Source organism: Fusarium musae, chromosome 1 (assembly GCF_019915245.1).
Source record: "Fusarium musae strain F31 chromosome 1, whole genome shotgun sequence".
Taxonomy (NCBI): Eukaryota; Fungi; Ascomycota; class Sordariomycetes; order Hypocreales; family Nectriaceae; genus Fusarium; species Fusarium musae.
Genome location: NC_058387.1, coordinates 2,302,648 through 2,323,669, shown reverse-complemented (window position 1 = coordinate 2,323,669; position 21,022 = coordinate 2,302,648). Strand labels below are relative to the sequence as shown.

At 50.0% G+C, this 21,022-nt stretch overlaps 3 protein-coding genes across 3 annotated transcripts; all 3 read right to left on the bottom strand.

Moving 5' to 3' along the window:
- Positions 1-7,817: 7,817 nt before the first annotated feature.
- Positions 7,818-9,460, bottom strand: J7337_000700 (uncharacterized protein; the record flags this gene model as incomplete). The annotated part of the gene is made up of 2 exons (XM_044818448.1): positions 7,818-8,298; positions 8,376-9,460. The coding sequence occupies 2 exons, from the start codon at positions 9,458-9,460 to the stop codon at positions 7,818-7,820; spliced, it is 1,566 nt and encodes a 521-aa protein (XP_044686150.1).
- Positions 9,461-10,485: 1,025 nt separating this feature from the next.
- Positions 10,486-17,064, bottom strand: J7337_000699 (uncharacterized protein; the record flags this gene model as incomplete). Its single annotated transcript, XM_044818447.1, has 3 exons — positions 10,486-10,667; positions 10,719-10,753; positions 10,805-17,064. The coding sequence occupies 3 exons, from the start codon at positions 17,062-17,064 to the stop codon at positions 10,486-10,488; spliced, it is 6,477 nt and encodes a 2,158-aa protein (XP_044686149.1).
- A 2,276-nt stretch (positions 17,065-19,340) lies between these two features.
- On the bottom strand, positions 19,341-21,021 carry J7337_000698 (uncharacterized protein; the record flags this gene model as incomplete). The annotated part of the gene is made up of 4 exons (XM_044818446.1): positions 19,341-19,751; positions 19,804-19,873; positions 19,924-20,493; positions 20,585-21,021. 4 exons carry the CDS (start codon positions 21,019-21,021, stop codon positions 19,341-19,343), a joined length of 1,488 nt encoding a protein of 495 aa, XP_044686148.1.
- Between the last annotated feature and the right edge of the window lies 1 nt (position 21,022).

Genomic DNA, 21,022 nt, shown 5'->3' with positions numbered 1-21,022 from the left:
AAATGGGGAGATGGGGGATGGGGATGGATGGGGATGATGCACTGTGGCAGGGCCAATCTAGCCAGGGCCCAGTCCTTTCCAGCGACTGAAGTGCAGGCAGTTTTGGTGCTTGAGGTGCTGTGCAGGCAGTGTGCAGTTAGACTAGTGTGGAGGTGGGCGTGGCGGGTCAGGGTGAGGTGAGGTGGACTTCAGGTCATGTCGGGTGTTCGTTCCTCCACTGTTGCGTTGCGTTGCAGTGTGAAGTGAGCCTGAGTGAATTCTGAGTGTGAGTGTACATAGGTAGGTATGTATGTAGAGACTTGTGACTTGTGACTTGTACTGGCAAATACAAGCATCAAGACAAGCATCAGAGTACGAGTACGCCGCTTTTCTCCAACCAAGACACAGGAACCGTCGTAGCAGTAACGGCTTCGGTACGTAGCCAAGACAAGCGTCTACGTACAGCCAGCGTAGCGTAGTAGTGCCCGACAGTCGCTAGGTCCCCAGTCAGTGAGTTCACTCCCAGCCAGAGTTTTTTTTTTTTTTTCCTTCTCGAGCGAAGGAGTCTGGCCAACAGGAGTGAAATGGGTGGATTCGAAATGCGCAAATGGGTGGATAGGGATGGATGGGGCCCTCACTCCTCGTTTTCTAGTGCCTGCACCCCCTAGCGGCCTAAGCCTGCAAGCCCCAGGCAATGCACCTCACGACCTACGCACGGAGCACAGGTGACGGCGGAGGGTGTGGAGCAGCAGAACAAACAGCGAGTCGCGTTGTCGTTGACGAGTGAGCACTTGTCGAGACGAATCGAATCCTGGTGGAAGACTGTAGACCCTAGCAAGGGTGGAGTTCGGTTCAAAGTGGATCACGCCTCTGACTTGTATCTATATGCGGTGGACTCCAGCCAAAGAATACATATCCCTCTGGCAAATGACGGTTGGAATTCCAAGGGGCCCAGTCAAAGGGACAGAAAGTGGCGCTTTGCTTAGGCTGGCTTGGAAGACGGGACAAGGACAAGGACGGGATGCGTGAGAAGCCCAGCAGAACCATGAGTGGGAACATCATTCAACAAACTGACCAAGTAGAGCACTTGCTGCTAATTATGTAGGCTGAGGTCGTCACCACCACAATCAACGTGGTCGTGGGTCAAGCTCCTTTACCTGGAGTACCAGTACTGCACCGTACCTGGTTGTTTCTCCCTGGTGCGTGTACCTCGCCTCATGCCTCGCACGCAGTATCTTACCCGGCAGCGAGTGATTCTTTTGATATCAGTCATCCAGAAATTGTGAACAAAGTTCTAAAGGAGTCATCATATGCGTCAGCATCCACGCATCGACAATGCAACCCACTGGTACTTAAAGTACCGTGGCAAGAACATGTACTATCCAAGCTCCAAGCTCTTCCATCAGACAGGAAGATCGTGTCTCCGTACATACTCCGTAGTATTGAAGATTAACCAGGAAACTCGGAGTCTTCGGTGCAAAAAGGGTTCACATCCACCTAGATTTCATGGCTTACCAGGTACAGACAGTACCGTATCCACCTGGTAGTCAGTCATCCATCTCAGTGGTTCCATGCTCTCTTGGACTTGGTCGCCCTAGCGTCGCTTCGGCCAGGAGACTCACAGAGCCTTGCCAGCCAATGTTAGCTCAGTGGCTGTTCCAGGGTATCATCATTGAAGCGGCTCGATGGAGAGAACGAGAGGGCAGACTTTACGATCTGGTTATCCTGATGAGGACCGGATGCTCGCTACGATGACGATGAGTGCTGCAATTTCTCCCAATGGTGTAGCGCTTCGGTACAGGACCGGTCAGGCCAGGTACACTTCATACATATCCCGCAAAGTCATGGGGACTCACGCACTCTAGCACTGCCTTATTAGCTTTCCGTTCACCCATCCCTGGCAGGCTGGTTTGGCGTCGACGCCGAGGCGGCAGTGGACGCTATTTCTGGCATTTGGAACTCATAGTATTAAGCCCTCACCTGATCCGAGCCATCGGGGGCCATTCCTCGGAGACAGGCGAGGTCATCCACTATTGCTGTGACGGGTTGACGATGTATATGTATCGACCAACGTACATAGAATCATCAACGAAAGTGAAAGACTGGACTACAGTGCCCAATAATAACTGATGGAATGAATCCAGGCGTGTTTTAGCATCGCACTGGAGTCTGCTATGCTCAACAATACACGTTGAACTTACACACTTTAACTGGTTCCAGGGCTCAATCTTGACCTCCTGAATACCTAAGGTACCTACATGCTTGTACATTATTCTGGCTTACTCAGGTACCTAATCCCTGCCTGTAGGTGCCTTGGTCTATCGGAAGCTCAAGAACCGTTATGTGCATCTTGAGCCAACTCTGCATGCAACACTGATGCCCAACCAACCAATCATTGTTGCCGCGTTTTGGCGGGCAAACTTTCGTTCATTGAGCAGGCAGGCAGGCTAGGCAGGCAAAGCTCACACAGTTGCCACGCTTGGGGTGGTTGGAGTCTGTAGACGTCACTAGCATGGAAGTCGCTGCCAGCCTTGTCCTTTTTCAGACTCAGGTCGCTCCTGATCATGCTCGTGGCTTAAACAGTCAGACGGTCAGCGTCCTACGTAGCAGGAGAGGAAGGAGCGCCTCAGAAGAAAGCGCCGGATGGAAATTTCTGCGTGGCCACTGACTGCTTTCTAGCACATCCTTTGCCTCATTCGTCCATCACCAGAGCGATTTTTTTTAATGGTTTCTTAACTTTTTTCATTTTTTTTTAAACCACGTATTTTCTTGGTTGTTGACCTTTCATTGCGACTAACCGTTTTATTTATTTATTTTATTCTAAAAAAGAACTTACCTGCTAAGGGGGGAAATGGCGACCATCGTCATCACAATTATTACCATCTTTCTCTCGAATGCCGATCAGAACCACATTAGGCACTCTCTTACTGCACTCGTTCGGAGTCTTATCCTTGGATGGAATATGTTTGTGTGAAGCAATATCCGCATTTTACATACAGTACACGTAGCTCAGCTTGAGACGCCAGGACGTCTTAGGGCCGCGTTTGATTAATCAAATCAAATGCAAAGAAATGAGATGATATGTTGGATTGCAAGCGACGTCAGCAACAATAACAAAACAACAACAAAACTCTGAGGCATGAAACGGGCTGTCTCGGTCTCGGTCAGTCCTGGTCATGATCCTCCTGGTTGCCTTCACTCGATGTCTGGTTGGTCGGCTCACGTCTTCCCGCTCAAGTGATGCAGCAAGTTGATGGTGGCCCACTCTTCCTCCTGAGGTGTGCTTCCAGAAACGCTTCTTCAAACCCTTCAAACCACCTACGTAGAGAGATTTATCGGTACATAGGCCAGGTACAGTATGTACGAAAATACCGCGGGCCTGCAGGGATTCACTTACTGGTCAGAAGAACTCACTGTTCTCAAGACGAGCTAGACAACCAAGATGCAAGACACTAGCTGCCACCAGTCAAATGCTCAAGAGCCCACGACTGCCACGCCTTCGATGTGGACCTAGGGTTCTTCAATCTGTCGCACTTCAGTTTTGAGAATAGCCTTTCGCCGTTTTTGAGGGACATGCCATGTCCTTGTGGTGGATGTGCTGCATCACTCATGCTTAAAGAGAATTAGACAGTTGGTCTATTTTGATATTTCCTGATATGCCTGGTCCACCAACTTTCGACCCTTTTTGTGGCATGTACTCCGTACTCCATAGAATGTACGCCCAAATATCTTTGCTTTTTTAGAAATGCATATTGATCAAGCACAACAGATAGCTTGACATTTATTCACAGAAAGGAATCGACACTTCGGGTGAAAGCTTTCACGACCAATGACACCACGACTCTTATCATAACATGTAATTAGAATCTACTTACGGAGTACAGTCGCCAGCTGCTTGCAACAAGAAAGCTAGGATCCATCTAGGGCCAAGTGCTTTCCCTGACCCAGGAATGCGGAGAGAAATGCCTCAACTCAAGTCCACCATCGATGCTGTGCAAAATCTACAGTAGTGCGACTGTGCGGGCGTCTAGGCCAATCTGCATTCGAAACCCCTTCTCACCCAGCGACTCGTTCGGCTCGTTGGACAACTGCACTTGAGTGGGTGCACGCGATGCTGGATACGTATGTACGTAACAGGCTCTCTTCGTCCAAGATGCTCACCGCTGTTGTCTTGGACCAATGCCACAAGCTGAGCAACCCAAGCCCTGTTCTAGGAGATTTGGATCCACTAGCCAGTGCAATCGCAGGCGAGCCAATACGTAGCGCCGTTCCCCCAGGAAATTAGCTGGTCAGTCATTTTGAACTGTCCTGGGGGACTCCTGGCCAGGTTCATGTGAGCGACTTGGCTTTGGTTTGATCTCCTATTGATGAGACGAAGCATGGCCAACATGGGCGGCTTATCCCAGACTTTTTTTTTCCCTTTCTCTCGACATGCAATTTTTCTACATTTATGGTTTCATGTGGCTGGGAGAGCCCCATTCTCGAGAGACGGCTAGGTCAAGCTGTCTCGTTCAAGGCCATGCATCTTGTTAAACACGGCTGGGATGGACTCGGGTGTGGTTGTCTCCGTCAATATGAATTGCCATCATATTGCATTACAGCAGCCCCTACGGAGTAGAGCCCTCATCGTCTTCATGGCAGCCCCCCCCTCGATGCTGCCCACTCAATTATGACGGATCTTAATGCTCATGTTGTAAGGAGCAGTCGGAATAAGGGCAAGTCCTAGCCTAGTGATGCTACATCAACGAGCTCGGGACGAGATGCAACGGGTCTAGGGTCTTACCCAACAACCGAGAGTCAGTTTGTTTAATTGCCATGTCCTGGTAGCCTGGTCACAGATTGTGGCCATCGATTTGGCAACTATTCATCCACTACTGTGCTATGTCTAGTTGTGTTAAGCCGGCCCGGGGGTATCTGCTAGCATTGTCGGAAATCAGTGACAGTGGTGAATGGAATGACATTCTTGATATCATTATCATTTGATGGTCCTTCTCGCTTTACAAAGTCCCCGCACTTGGTGGTTGTGAAGCTCAGTTTTACCAACATCGAATTCATCAATCAGTTTGCTAGGATTGGAGCGCGGTGTGGGACGGACTAAATCAGAACATGGTGAGCAGGGACCATTGGAGCCGCGTTGATTAACGTCGGTATCCACTGGAGCCAGAGCTAATCGTGATGGAGTCGGTCCCTATGAGCTGGTTGAGAAAGAGTCTGTCTACCCTAGTACGAATGTGGTATGACACATTCAATGGGCATTCGATTCTGAATTTCTCAGGGTCCTTGAAGATCCATTCACGTCGAGAAATGGCAGTTGTAGGTGGTGCTACAACAGGTAGGTATCTTCTGCAAGATGGCCACGTACTACCTACCTACCCATCTTGTGAACGTTCAGACAGAGTCTCACAGCATCTCAAAGCTCCCAGTACACAACGTTACTGGATCGAGAGACGATGTCCAGCATCAACTCTCTTAATTCGCTTCGACATGGCTTGACATTAGCCTGGTCGTGCCGCTTAGGGCATGGACCAGTGGGTTGGATGACCTCTGAAGCCCTTGTGGGTTTTGACCACAACAAACGCCTCTCTACATCCTAACTCGCGTGACAGCCGCCGCTGTTTCTACATGCAGGGTCATACAGTAAACAACCTATCCAGTATGACTTTGGACGGGCCATGATGGAGCGGACCCCTCATTAAGCGCTTGGGCCTTTAAGCACTGGCTGGTGTTGTGCATCGTGCAGGGCGAGTTGATGTGATGAATGTTCCCACAAAGTGATAAGTCTCTGAGAAGGAACCGTGCATCCCGAATATGATATTGATCTTTGGGATACTCGGTACCCCTATGCATAATTACTTGAATTTCGAGTAGCCGTCAACCTCTAGAACCGCTTTTGCTGGGTTTACGAGTGTAGCAAGCAGAACGTCGGTATATCAGTCGCTTCGAACTCAGTCGCTGTCATAGCTGCAACGCGATTATCAACCATATGTGGCATTTGGATGGAGCGGTGTGAGCTGCACATCACCGAGACATATATCAGTGGTCAGGTGCCTCTGGAATTCGAGTTCAAACACCTCCCATGGTTACCGACAACGCGGGAGGGTTGGTTGTGTGTCCATGCATGTCTTGTCACCTTCACAACAGGTGCTACCCTATATCGAACCATAACGCATTGTGTACTGTATGGTTATCCAGGGTTCATTCGACCATTATGAATCCGAGTCTTACTGCCCTAGGGAACTAGACACCATCAGTTCCAGCGGACATGTCCCGGTTCTGTTCCCCGGGGCTTGTCTACCTGTCCTGATCATCACCCTTATGACAACTTGGGAGGCAACCGTGGATGATCACGACCAGTTGCCTTGCATCCTGGTTATATTCTGGCCGTGGAAATCAACCTGGAAGAGAAAAAGCCGGCTAAAAATATGTTGTTGCCGGTCGAGTTTCAGTACTCAAGATGAACTCGGCAACACCAACAGAAGCCTCAAGGACGTCGTCATTGGTTGGTAAAATAACACAGAACAGACAGGCACAGGCTACATATACGTACATATTGATACTGCTGCACTGGCACCCATATGTCGTCATATATGAAGGTGAATTATTCCAGGGTGCCAGTCAACACGTACTACACTCTTGAACATCGTTAATAAGCCGTCCTCCTGCTTATCAATAACGGCTCAACAGGACAGAACATGCGTCACAAGCGTCCATTAAGTCAAGCTAGAAGGGTTGTCGATCAAGACCCTGATTGTGCGTACTGTATTTATTTTCTTGAATCTCCTCTACAAGTTGCCTCTCGTTTCAATTCGCCTTCTGCGCTGTTGTTGCAGTTCGCCACTCATTCCATGGTGCCGTCTCGTCTCTGTTGAGCCCTGCAAGCCCACCTCATCAAGCGTCCATCAGATCCGCGTGGGGACCTTAATCAAGCATCCACCCAAGCCACGCAAAAACCCAAACGAGGTCAAGGACAAGAGAGAAAAAAAGATCAACCGAAGTCAGAGCGGGGCTAGACGATGACATGGTCGACAGTGAAACCCACATCGTCGCTAAATAAACTCCTAGTGAAGCAGGAGATCGTACCTATCACGAGCCCTGCAAAAAAAAGAAAGAAAATTCGAGAGGCTAGATTCCCGCAATACGGGGCCACCACGAAGGTCAGAGAGGGCGAGAAAGGCCAGAAAAAAAAAAAAAGTCTCTTGATTTTCTGGCCCGCTCTTCGCGTGCCAATGGATTATGACCTACCTGCAGGCAGAAAGAGGCCGAGTCCGGCGGTCCAGCCAACAGCCAAGTGTGATCAAAGGAGCGTAGCCGGCGGCTGGAGATAGACGTGTTCATCGAGCCTTCGAGGCAAGGTAAGCTCCTCAAGCTGCAGTCAGTGCTCGCAGTAGTGTGTCGAGAAAGCAAATACTGCAGAGAAACCGAGGGCATCCGTCCGTATCAATGATTCACGCAGAGCATCAAAGCCATACCAAGTCATTCGTTTGATTGGTATCTGCAAATTGTCAATCGGTAGAGGCCTCTGCCTATGAACAAGTACCTGTCCTTCTACCTGATGATACATTATTGACTCAAGGCCCAATTGACACCATCTGACGATGCAGCCGTAGAAACAAAAACCACTCCGAGTGTTTATCCATGACACCCAACGCCCATATTGCTTCCATTTCACTCTTCCTGCTGCCTAGTTCCCAGCAAGGTGTGCCAACCCCTATCTCGCCTCGCCTTGAATGTCAAAAAACATGCATCACTTGATACCCATAGTATTACATCCGCATCTGCACATTTGGTGTTGTTCACGTTTCGAAGGAATCGTATTTCATTACCAGCATGGGCTGCCGTCAACTCATGCTGTAGGGCACGATTGCCTTGTCGATAATGGGTTGACGGCGCGACATTGTCTCGCTCTCAGGGCCCCATTTTGACCGATATGATGTCTCCTTTGCCACGGCGCCGTCGAAAGCCACACGACACTCTGGAGGCAATAGGTCTTTGATCTCATTTGATACAGCACTCAATCCCTGGAAAGAAGCAAGGAAGTCTGGTGAACCTGCGGTACCGTTCACTGCAGACGCCGAAATGACGCCCGCCGATGATGTCTCAAAGTATGTGTCTGCAACGAAGAAGTTGCGCGCCATCTTCGTAGGGACGGGGGGGAAGATGGCGCTGTCTGCGGTCGCCTGCTCGTCCTCTGGGGCGACTTGCTCAATACGTGCCCGCGTAGGCTGCATTGTTGTTGGGTACTGCATCACATTTGTGTGAATGTCGTACACACCGGCATTGTTGAGCTTTCTGATGGCATTGATGCCGGCATTGAATGTGCTGTACATTTGGCAGTTAGTATTGGTACATATCATGAGGCCGCATGCCGCCTGCCTACTGCTGCAAGTCTTACGTACCTGGCTTCACGAGCATGTTCTAGCATCCAATTCATGTCGTTGACATTTACCTTGCGTTTCTTTGACTCGATCTTGCCATTGGGAACCGGCACTGATGGTACATTCGTGTGGTACACGGCACTGGCTCCGTGCCACGCAACGTACTGGTTCTTGTTGTACGGCTCTCCCTCGACGAAATGATCATCTGGGTCCGCAAGCTGGCCCTCGACGGCGCCATCGGTGCGGGCCTGGGCAACGTTGTAGTCGTCGATGATGCGTTTTCCGCCCACAATGATACGAGCACCAAACTCGCGAAAGACCGATCGCGCCGTTACGATTCCTATGGAACGACCCTTGTACGAGTGAGGGATAATATCTCGCTCAATCATGTCTCGCTTTTCATCGTCATCCACAATAATCTTGTAGAGTTTGCGGTGCTTTGTGAAAAAAAGGTAACTGTCCCTGAAGCCAACGCATCGAGCTGGTTCCGTGGAAAGCATGTAGAGCCTGTCCCCACGACCGGTAACTGTGAAAGTTCGGCATCGATAATCACGTCCGCCTTGGAGGTTGCCCAACTTGTCCACCTTGGTCTCACCCTCTGGATCTTCAGGCAAGACGCACTCATCGTTTGCGATTTCGGCAACAGTTCCCTCCTGGTCGATAACTTGCTCGGCTTTGGGTGCCGCAGGACCTCCTTTACGACCACCCCTGCCTCGCCATCCACCTCTTCCTCGGCGTCGCGGGGTGTTGGCTTCGTCGGCGGGAACAGAAATCATGTTGTCCCAATCTGGAGGTCTGTTCTTGGGAGGACGACCAAGCCTCTTGCGACGGACCATGAGCTGAGGGGGGGGCGTGGGTTCCTTGACGGATTCGTCGTCCTTTTCAGCCGCGTCGGCGGCATCATCTTCATCCCCCGACTCTTCCTTTGGCTGATGATCCTCGTCCTTCTCATCATCCGGGTCGGGCACCTGCTGTCGCTTGGAGTCCAGGGGACTGGTTCCGGCATCGGGCATAGGTTCATCTTCGAGGTCTGCGAATGATTTTGGCGTGCTTTCTGATTTGGCGCTTCGCGTCAGCTTCAAGCGAATCTTTCCACGGGGCGCCATTGTTGAGTTGCGATTTGCGCAATCAAGTAACGCGACAGGAGAAATTGCGTGGTAGGAAAAAAAGAAACGAAAACCATGAGAAACGCCAGCAAGTAAAGAAAGAAAATTAAAAAAGTATTAATAGAGTTAGGCGAGGGAATTGATTGTCTTTGTAGTTTGGGTGGGTGTTAAGAAAGATTGTATAAATCTGTATGTTACAAGAGAGCAATCGCACTCACCTAGAGCAGCTGCAGCCCGCTTGGCGGCAGCGCGACCTGAACGTCTGCCTGCCATTTTTTCGAAGGTTCGGGGTGCTCTGTTTCTCTTGCCAGAGCAAGCAAGTGGAGGCGGACGTCCACCCAAGGGAAATTACGAACGAGAAGTAGTTTCAGTTTATCGAGTATCACAAAAACAAAAGAACTTGAACAAAAAAAAAGGGGGTGGAAGGGGCGAACGAGGATCAAGAGGAAGGAGGGGGTTTGTTTTAGAGATGGAAAGAAGGAAGGAAAGATGGTAGCTACTGTCGCTTTCCTGGTCGGTCGATTTACCCTCACGTTTATTTCGTTCCAAAAGAGGCTTGAGTAGAGTTGAGCCACGGTTAAGACGCGACTGCATGAGCGAGCGCGCGATATGATTGGCCAAAGCACAGAGCTTGTACAGTCTGCCTGGCATCACACACTGTGCTTTATACTGTCATCGATATATGTCAATATACCTGAATACCTACCGACCTTAGGTAAGTACTTACAGCATGCAATTACTAGGTGTGATAGTGATCTTATATATAGGTATTTATCGAAACGAGGTATAATGACCTGTGAAAGTGCGATGCCATGAATTACTGGAAATCCACATGAAAATTTCATATACTATTAGGCATCTATTATCGTTGCATGCTATCACTACTCACATAGCATATAGAAGCCCAAAACCAATTGTCTTACACCATTTATCACATCATGGCCTGAAAACCCTTGGCATACTCGCTAGCCCCGGCCCCAATGTATAGCATATACTTGCCTCATACCAATAGCTCCGTTTGTATACTATAAAGTATCCCATCCGCCATTATTGATCTCCGCCTCCAACTTGCGGCTAATCAAGCTCGGTACCCCGTGGTTGAGCACCGTATTTCGTATCATGGAGTCATATCGTTTCTGGTTCAGGAATAGCTGTCGCCCATGACGCAGCTGAGGATCCGTCTCTCCGTACTTGTCGATATAAGGAGCTGGCGTGAAGGATCCCGAAAGTCGGAAAAGGTATACCACCGAGCACTTACGCACATTGAGGAACACCCCAATATTCCGTTGACACCTAAAACTTATTAGTATTTTAACCGCAGTATAATATCTGACCATTGCTTACTTGCGCATATGCTGCTGTGCACCACCAATCTTGGTGTGTTCTGTTCGCTCGGCAGAATTGTCCATCTTCTGGCAACATGTGCCTTGGCTGCAAGATAGTTCTCCGCAGAAGAGGCATATGACAGGGTCTGTGAGCTCCTTTCCAGTGGTAGGGCATTTTCGTCTGGTAGCTTCTTCTATGAGCGCATCGTAATTCTTTGGTAATCCAATAAGTTCAAAGATTCCAGGGTGGCTCATCATTGCCGAGAGAGGAATCTCGCTATAGTCTCCGGGCCACATAACTTGATGCTTTACCCAACCAGACACCAGTGCAGAAGTTGTCTGAGGCCAGCCACAAGCTGACGCGTTGTCTGTGATGGCAGCACACATCTCGTCAAATGTTGGAACTCGAAGAGCTTCAGTGAGGCGTTCCAGCTCATCAGCATCTGGCGAAGGCGAGACATGACTGTTGAAGTCTACGCCATACTTGACATACAGGAAAATGACACATTTCCGTAGGAAGGTGAGAGCGTATTTCTTGGAAAAGGTATACCAGCTCTCTAGAGTGTCCACGCCTGGTTGCTGGAAGCCACGGTTCTCGCCAAATTCAACGCCTTCAGGGAATTGGGCCGCATGGAAATCGACCCCAGTCTTCGTAACGCCGAGGGCAAAGTCTGCAAAATTGTTGATGGCCGGGTCCTGCGTATGGCGGTTGGTGAGATTGCCAACCCAGCTAGCGACAGGAATATTACGCCCCATGTGATACACCAGCTTCACAAGTTCTGCCAGATAACAAAGCCGAAGAACATGAGAAATTTCAGCTTTCTGGAGCGGCACTAAACCGTAGGAGCATTCCACCAAGAACAGGAACGAGTCCATGCTCAGTAGTGGAGGGTACACATCCAGAGGTCGGCGAGCATGGGGAGTTCCAGTACCGAAGTATCTCGACATGAACAGCTGACAGTGTTGCCGCTCGCTGTCCTTCCTGAATTCGGTTTCGATTTTGTTCTCGCCACCACCAGATTGCGCCCCAACAGCGATGTAGGAAGATACAGTCTCTGATAGGACTCTGAGGTGCGACAAGATGTGCTCAGGGATCTTCTCTAGGAGCGTCATGCCTGGCTGGGCTTCAATGCCTCGCTGCTGGACTTCGATTGAAGAGATCGTGAAGCCCACAGACTTCACCAGTGTGTCGCTGGCGCATAATTCACCAACGTTGTCACCCTTAGCGTCAATGAGGTGGCTAGTACGAAGACCGTTGACACGGAGTGTATTCCTCAGTCGGCGGTAGGCGGCTAATAGCTCGTTCATCAACTGGCTGCCATCTGTGTTGTTGTTGGTGGTAGCAGTAGTGGCGGGTTGAGGTTGCGCCGGCTCAGGGGTAACCGAGTCAGAGAATGCGTAGCTTGCAGGTGTGCCGACAGTTGACGAATGAGACTCTGCATCATCTCTTCCCCACAAGGTGTCGCTCGAAGCTTGGGCTGGGAGTAAGGACTCAACGAGGCTTCCCGGGAGACTTGGAGTAAACATGTCAGGTATAGTAGGCTCGTCCTCCCGTGCCTTGCTTCCACCAATCCAGTAAGCAGATCCCATTTGCTTCTCGACGAATTCTTCGAATGTACCTTGAGACTGGAGGTAGCCTGGGTATGACTCGTCTATGCCCTTCCAGATAATCGGTACAAATGCATTGCCTAGCGCCTTACATAGAGGACAGACAAACTCATTACGCTTGGTATCTTCTGGGTGATGCCTGGCAATCTGATGCGTATGGCGGCGAACAGTCGCTTCATAGTAAACTTCAAAGCAGCGATAATGCATCATATGCCCGCAACCACTTGCCACTGGGCCTGACCGACAGACGTTGGAAGGAAAACCCTTACCGATTGTCTGTCTCTCTGCGAGAAACGTTTCACCTTGAGCGTTGACTTTTTCCACCATCTTGCGGTTCTCGTGAGCAATACCGAATGGTCGAACATCCTCGGCCGATCGATCAAGACTGCATGGTGTTTGCGATGCTTCGCGAACGAAATCAGGGTCTTGGAAATCTGTCTGCCGGAGGATGCGGCTTTCGTTGAAGTGAGCAAAAGTCCCATAGAGATGACGATCGTCCGGCTCCTCCTGACACAGGATGCAAGTTCCCACTGGGTACTTCCAGTTGTGTTTTCGGTCCTCCGTTTGCTCGCCATCGCCTTCTTCGTCCTCATCTTCATCGATATCACTGCCCCAGTCAAAAGAAGCCTGGTTTTCCATGAAACTCTTCTGCTGCTGTTGGAATTGCGCCATGACCTTGGCTTGGCGGCTCAGAGCTGCCTTCTTTCTTCTCTCGCGCTCTTCCTCAGCGGATGTGTTTGCTGGTGACGCGGTGCTTATACGGTCTACGGAAGCACCCAAGTTCACATACGCTGTCTCAAAAGTGCGAGGACGTTTCTGGCGCAGGCGCTTTAGAACGAGTGCGATTTTAGGATGAACTGCCTTGAACTCGTCCTTGGTTGACATCATATTCAGCAGAGACACGATTGTTCTTGAACTGTGGGCTTCAGGCATAAAGTTGCTGCGGCCGAACTTTGTGAGGGCGATGTGGACAAAGGACTTTGGTGATTCTTCGCTCATATCATCGTCAGTTGACTTGTCCTCGAGAATGGCGATGAGCATAAGATGCAAGACAACTTGGAGAAATGTTTCCAGTCGAGTAAAAGGAACGGAGGGAGTAAATTTGCCGGCCACCAGGGGATAAAGGAGTGAGTAGTAAATGACTTGAGCAAACATGCCGGTACTCGTGAAAGCGCCCAAGTCCTCAAACATGCCCGAAGGGACTGGTCGGGCCTTGGGCTCGTATACAATTTCTTCAGCAGTCTTTCCTGTCCGTTTCGCCATCTTCTTTCGGTAAGCTAGCTCCGACTCCTCACGCTGGTTCTTGTTGTAGTGAGCGATATAAGGGTCAATCTCCTCAATATACTCAGGTCGAAGTTCGAAAGTACCAACATCGGAGACACCCTCTGGTGGTTTGAAAGTGGCCATCTCATCAAGCACTCGATGGAAGTCCTCTTGCTCTTGATACTTCTCAGGCAGTTTGTTACAGATCTCGTTGAACGATAGCGGCTTGAAACACAACACGTGAGTAATGTCGCGGCGCATGGCCAAGAGCCTGGACTTGGTCTCATCCTCCGAAGATATCAAAGAGGTCCGGTCGCTTAGCAGGACGATCAGAAGATGAATCATATCTTCGACAACATCAAGGTGCTGAGCATCATCCTGAGCTTCAGATTTGAGCTCGAATAAACCCTTGACCCAGCTTTCCATTCCAAAGCGGTCTATGATCGAGACCAGTACCCGGCTTGGATCACAAATCACCAAAGCAGTCTGAAGTAAAAAGATATCCCGATGATGAGATACGTCTCGTTGACCGACACCGCGATACGTACTGGCTTGGTGTCGCAGGCTGATTCCATTACGAACCCACATGTTGGCTTTGATCTGGGCAAGCCAAGCGCAAACACGGAGAGGGAAGTCGAAAGACGCGATGAGATAATCCTCTGCCGTGTAATTCTTTCGCGGTACTTGAGGTCTCCCCATCAGTCGTGGTTTAGATTTGAGCTCCTGTTGAGTAAAGCTCAGAAGGTTCCGCATTGTTGACACAGGAAGAGACCGGCCACACTCAATGAGCCAGGACAGGGTGTAGTGCAGCGCATGGTGGAAGCTGATCGCGTCCTTCTCGACAACGAACTTGACGACATCATACGATGACGATTCGCTATCGAACTCAAAATCATTTAATGTCTTAAACTGCACCTCGTCTTTGATTTCACCTTGCTTAAATCGATGACGTTCAGCGCCGATGGAGTTCAAGATGACCGTCTTCGCCGTGAAGCGAATTGCTTGTTGTAGGTAGTGGAACTCATCTGGGGGGCAGTTACGGAACGCCTCAGCAAGGTTTCGTGCTTGCAGGTTGATTTGCCTGGTTACAAGGGATGCTGTAATCCAGGAGTCGGCCTCGTATTCCACGTGTTCAACCACGGCCCTGACGTTCGGCCCAATACATTGATGTAGCTTGACAAGGTCAAGGAACTGCATGAGGTAGCGGGGCTCACATCTAACGCGCTCCTGTACATGAGGGGCGCCGAAAAGATACTTCAGGTCTTGGTAAAAGTGATACATGCGCCTGTTGGTGACCGAACCGCTTTCGAAGCCTAAGACTGCATCGGGGGACACATCCCAAGGGTGCCCAACTTGACGAGTTGTCAAGAAGGTGTATAGAATTGCCAACAAGCTGGTCATAAAGTTTCCGCGCTCGACAACTTCTGCAGTAATTGAGGGGGTGGTGAGCATCTGAAGAGAAAGGTTGATAATGGAGTGGTCTGGCTCTCGGTCTCCAACCAGATAAAGCTGAGCCAGGATTGTGTAAAGACTGGCGAATCTGAGGGCCAGTACTCTCTTGAATTCGGGAATAGTCACAACCGTGGAGATGTACAGAGCTCGAAGGTCGTTTCTCACCTTCTTCCACATCCGCAAATCAAATAACAACAGCCAGTCGAGGCGAACACGGCGGAATACATCCTCAGCTGGAGGCACGTTCTCACGCTGTGTATAAACGGCAGGTGTCTCGATCCAATATCGCCCAGGTCTAGGAACTAACTTCTCGGTCTTACCAGGAGTTTTGGGAATTTCCGCGTTTGCCTTTGCGTAAATCGAAGGAGCGATTAGGGGCTCCGCTGTATCCGAGTCGGATGGTGTTGCTTCTCTGTCCCTGGCTCTAGCTGGAGCCTCAGATTGTGTCTGGGCTTGGCCTTGACCCTGACCCTGGCCCTGAGACGTAACTTGAGCAGGAGGAGGCGGAGGAGGTGGTGGATAGCCTGCCATTGTTGCTTCGTCTTCTTCCAAAGCCTGGTCGTTATCTCTCCAATTCATTCCAAGGTCTCCGACGTCTCCGCGGGCATCGACCATCATGACGTCGTCATCCTCGTCTTCGTCTCCTCCAGCCACTGAGCTGGAAGGAGAATGTTGGCCTTGATCGTCCATGTCTGCATCCGCATCTTCTTCGTCCTCTCCATCATCGGAGTCGTCGTCAATTTCTATCTGAACGCCGGTACCGGTGTTGGCTGCAGCCTGCAAAGCCAGAATGAACCTAGCATTCATGCCATCAAATCGGCGTCTACTGTCGACAATCTGGTCATCCTCCTCCTCGTCATCAATCAGACCCATCGTATGAGTCGCTTGGCTCCCTTGACGCCAGGGAATCATTACCTGTTCACAAACTGTGCGCCGGAGAATACTGTTGTCGTGGCCGACAGAGCAACCAGATATATCACTCAACCACTCAACGAGGGTGCCGCACATTTGTTCGCGGAAGGTGTCTCTTGCAGACCGAATCGTGACTGTAACTCTGATGGCCTCCATTATAGCTGCCATGTCCAAGAGTCGCTTCACGTCGGGCATATACGTCAGGATACTTCGTCCAATAGCATCAGTCTCCCAGGCATTCTCTGCAGCCAGCTTACGGCTTTTTCGACAAGCGCGGGCGACCTGGTCCTGAACTTCTTGAACGGTATGTTTCTCGTCATTCCAAAGAATCAGGGCGAATTCTGTACATGGCTCGGCATCGGGACCGTAGTATTTCGAGGAGAGGCGTGATGACTGCTCGTCTTCGAGAATCGATTCTTGTGTCTTGGCCTGTCGCAGCTGTTCTGGGGAGCATGAGATGACGTCGCAGATGTAGTCGAAAACACGACCAATGGTCATCTGTAGATTCGTGACAAGGTCCTCAGGCAGACAGGCCGCCTCTTTTCCCTTCCCCTTGTCCGTACCTCCCTGAACGTGAGAGTGAATGGTGCAGAACAGAGGTGTTCGCCATGCCTCGTCATCTCCACAGTCACAGCAACCACTATTTCCTACTGATATGTGGATTCGAACCATGTGCCCTGTATGGTCAGTCGAGTCGAAGCATCGGGCACATAGGCAGCAAGTTTCGTCGGTACCACAGGTGCGGCACATGTACGATGCCTCACCAGGTTTGAAGATGTGCCCACATCGCTTCCCCCGCGCTGCTTCAGTATACTCTGCTCCCTCAACTGCGCCTTGAGAGTCGCTCAGCTTGAGTGCCTCTCCGATTTTACCGTCCGGAAAGAGCAATCGCATGTATTCACTTTTTCCTCCAGCGAGAGACCAGAAGAGGCTGGTAAGCAGCTCGCGTGAAGCATCTTCGGTGAAGCGGTAGTTGAAGCGGGAGGGCAGGTCGGCCAAGAACTGGCAGAGCTGTTGCTCCTGGGTCGACATAGATTGGGCCATGGTCAAACCAACCTCATCGTAGCATTTATTGTGTGAGATGAAAAGAGAAGATGAGAAAGAGAGAAAAGTAGGGACGTCGACTACGGTGTCGGCGATGTCGTCAGGTCGATTATTGATAGGCAATACCGAAATGGGGGGTCCGCAAATATTGGAGAAAGGTTTGGTGGAACAGTTGCTCTGTGGATAAAGACGTCAGCGATTTCAACAGTGTAGAAGTAGAAAAGTAGCTGATTTACCTGTAACAGCCCCGTAAAAAGACACAAAATCCAAAAGTGGCCGTGAACGTGGCTGTTGCCAATGTCAGATTGCTTAACTTTCAAGCTGTCAAGTTGATAATGACAGTTTAAATATCTGGGTTGCGTTTAGCTACCTAGGTAAGGTACCTATACCGACCTGTGGCTGTTGCCTTGCATCCTGGGACTGAATCACAGTGAGGTTTTGGTGCACCTAGGTTAGTAGTCACCGAGGGGCAATACCTGCCAATCCAGCACAGTCCACTGCACCACACACGTAATAAGGTAAGAATGGATGCCATGGATGAATTGCCGAAGCAGTTCCAACTGGAGCTCTTGATGTACGTACAGTCACATTCACAAGCAGCAAATTGCCGTCACCACCTCACTCTTATCAGCAGTAAAAGTCTGATCATACACGTGCGTTGGCTTTTTCATGTTATATATGTTAACATACAAACGGTTACCGGTGGTTATGGCTATTACCGGTTCTAGCAATCAATAAATGGAAACAATGCATCAACATAGGTAACGAGATGTTGTGTGTGTAATCAAGCCTCTAATCCTCTTCTAATTCATACAGGGGGAAGTGGCACCAGAATCAATGCCTCGCCTCGCTCGGTCCGTTGCTCCATGATCAGGTCCATGTCCTTGTCAACCTCTTTATTCCTCATCCTCATCGCCGCCCTCGAGGAACTTATGTCGGATATCCTTCCATTGTCGCTGCAAGCCCGTTAGCATCTGCCTCTCGCCGACTTGCGGTCTTCATCGCACGTACGCCTCGGTTATTGTTGTCCCAAACTTTGTCCATAACGTTGTTGAAGCCACTGTATCGTAATCAGCGTCGTGTCCCCGTTGTCCGAGGTCGTGTGCGGGCAATCCTTACATCTCCCAGGCAAAGCCAGCAGTGAAAACGGTAGCGAGCATCAGGTAGTTGGTGGAGAAGAGGCTCCTGCAGAAAAGTGAATCTCGCATTAGTTTGGGTGATCGATTGTCGTGTCGTCGGCGTCGTCGTTACTTGCCTGTAGAGTGTGTTGGCGAGGGCCTGTGAAGATGCGCGATTAGCCATTGCGGTCGGTAAGGGGAGTCTTGGAGTAGCCTCTATCTTACCATTTTGATAGATGAGCGCAATTGAGCGTCTGTAACACGGCTAAGAGTCGGTGGTGGACGTCGGCGGCGGTCGATTGTGAGGCTTCAGTTGAAGGATGTAGAGGTTCTAGAGATTGTCAGGCCAGGAAATTCGCGAAGTTCCGGGAACAGCTTTACCTCGCCTGTGATTGGTCAGCTGAGCCAGATATCCCGAGCCCCGCTTTAATCAGGACGAAACTCACTTTCAACAACCATTCTCTCACTTCATCGATGGTAATAATTATTAAGGAGGATTATTTTTGTTAACGTTCAACGTTTTCCTACATTAGCACACTATGAATTCCGCGGCACAGGCTCTATCTTCAGTCAACTAGCTTGGTCCAATGCTCAGACGGGACTGTATCTATGGTATCAACTCCTATGTGCCAGGAACCGTCGCCAGAGATACTGGAACGCAGTCAAATCACCGCCCTTCCTGAACTTGATCCATCCCTGCTCTGGGTGCTTCGGGCTTCCCCTGCAATTCCTCTTGTACCCTATCCTTCGCCTCTTTGTGTCTACGGACTCTCTACCTGAACCCAATATGTTGCTGGACTCGCGGACCCCTGATGGAGCTCATGACACGAAGTGGTGGCCGTACAAATTCATCTTCAGAATCCAGCGATTTGTCAATCGTCAAATCTTCAGCGGGACGCGAAATCCATCTTCTGCGAAGGAAGCCTGGGAGACATGCAGCAATCCACTCATCGGGACAGAGTCTAATTAGTGCACCCCAAGGAACAGAGATGGCACCTAGACCGATTGATAGCCCCCATTCTTTACCGTTCAAGCGAACAATCTCAAAGGCATCACTACCTACGAAAATGATGAGGACTTGGCCTCCAATCATGATGAGGTTGATTATGATGAAGAAAACATTGCGATGGAGACCTTCAAAGACCTTTAGCTTGTTATCTAGCCGACGGTTGCTAAGATTTCGGTTAGTGAAGTATTACTTATCAAAGCTTCATCACATGCTTGATTTCGTTGAAAATTTGCAACCAGACAAATGTGTTGAAGACGAGTGTCTTGAGCTGCTTTGCCACCAAAACTTAACACAAATGTGATTGCAAGTTGACAAATAGCCTGTCCTATGATCATCTTGGCCATTCTCAGCTTAATGAGCGGTGCCGAATTTCGATCTGGCTTCCGGTCAAGGACACTCCTCATAGGGGGGTCTGTGGCCAATGTAAGAGCTGCAAAGGTGTCCATGATCAAATTGACCCAAAGGAGTTGGACAGCGTTGAGAACAAATTCCTGCTTGCTGCTTGCAACCGCTGAGACAAATGTCAAGACCACGGCTGTAATGTTGGCAGTCAGTTGGAACTACCATCATCCGATCAGCTAAGCTTCACGGCTACCGTATATTCAAGCTCACCTGAAGAAACTTTTTGACAGAATCATTAACGGCACGACCCCACATCAACCCCTCGACAATGGAAGCAAAACTGCAAGTCATCAGTGGTGTCCTGCTCTAGTATACGAACCGCTCACTTACTTGTCATCAAGAAGGATAATTGACGATGCTTCCTTAGCCACTTCTGTTCCAGCAATGCCCATGGAGAATCCAATGTCTGCCATCTTCAAAGCTGGCGCATCATTCGTTCCATCGCCTGTCACTGCCACTGTTTCCCCGAGATTTTTAAGGGTACGGACCAGGATCCGTTTATCCTCCGGGCTTGAGCGGGCCAGGACTTGGAGATATCTCACCTTTTGTTTGAGCTCTTCAGGTGGAAGTCTTCGAAACTCGGGGCCTTTCATCGTAATGCCACCTTCGTGAGGACGGAAAATACCACATTCGGAGGCGATAGCAGAGGCCGTTTGGATATTGTCACCAGTTACCATTCTTACAAAGACGCCAGCCCGGCGACAATCCTCAAGAGCGCTGATTACAGTCGGTCGCAGCGGGTCTTTGATACCGTAGATTCCAATCAGTGTCATACCTTGGTGCACAGCATTGAAATCTGCGTGGAGCGGGTTTTCCGGGGAGACGGCTCCCTCAGGTGGCCAGGATTCGAAGTCGCGATATGACGATTCGATGGTTCGTAGAGTCTGTCCGGCATAGGAGCTAATAATCATATTGATCATGTCTCGATCCGCTTCAGTCAGGGGAACAGACATCGTTTCCCCTTCCGACACATTCCCGAGACACTTGTTACACTGTTCCAGCAGTATCTCGGACGCGCCCTTTGCGTGCGTATGCGCGATACTTTCCATTGGGTAGCTTGACAATTACAACACTGTACTTGTTCTTGCTATCGAAAGGTACTGTCTGCACGATATTGGCAGAAGATCGTATCTCTTGGATTGGCCTAGCTGCTAGATGATCTCGGCAATAGGTAAGTAAAGCAACCTCAGTCTTGGAACCGACGAATGTCTTCTGGCCGTCCTGGTCACCTTCGAAGGCCGTTGAGTTGAGCACATTGGACTGGATGAGTAGAGTCTTGACTTGTTGACTTAGTCCATTCACGAAGTCGGCGTCTGGGATATTGGGTACAGTGAGAGCTTTCCGTTCGATGGACAAGGAATTGTCCATTGGCAAATCAGCACTGCCGAAACTGGTTGTTTTACCAATTGTTGCAGCAACTACCGTCATT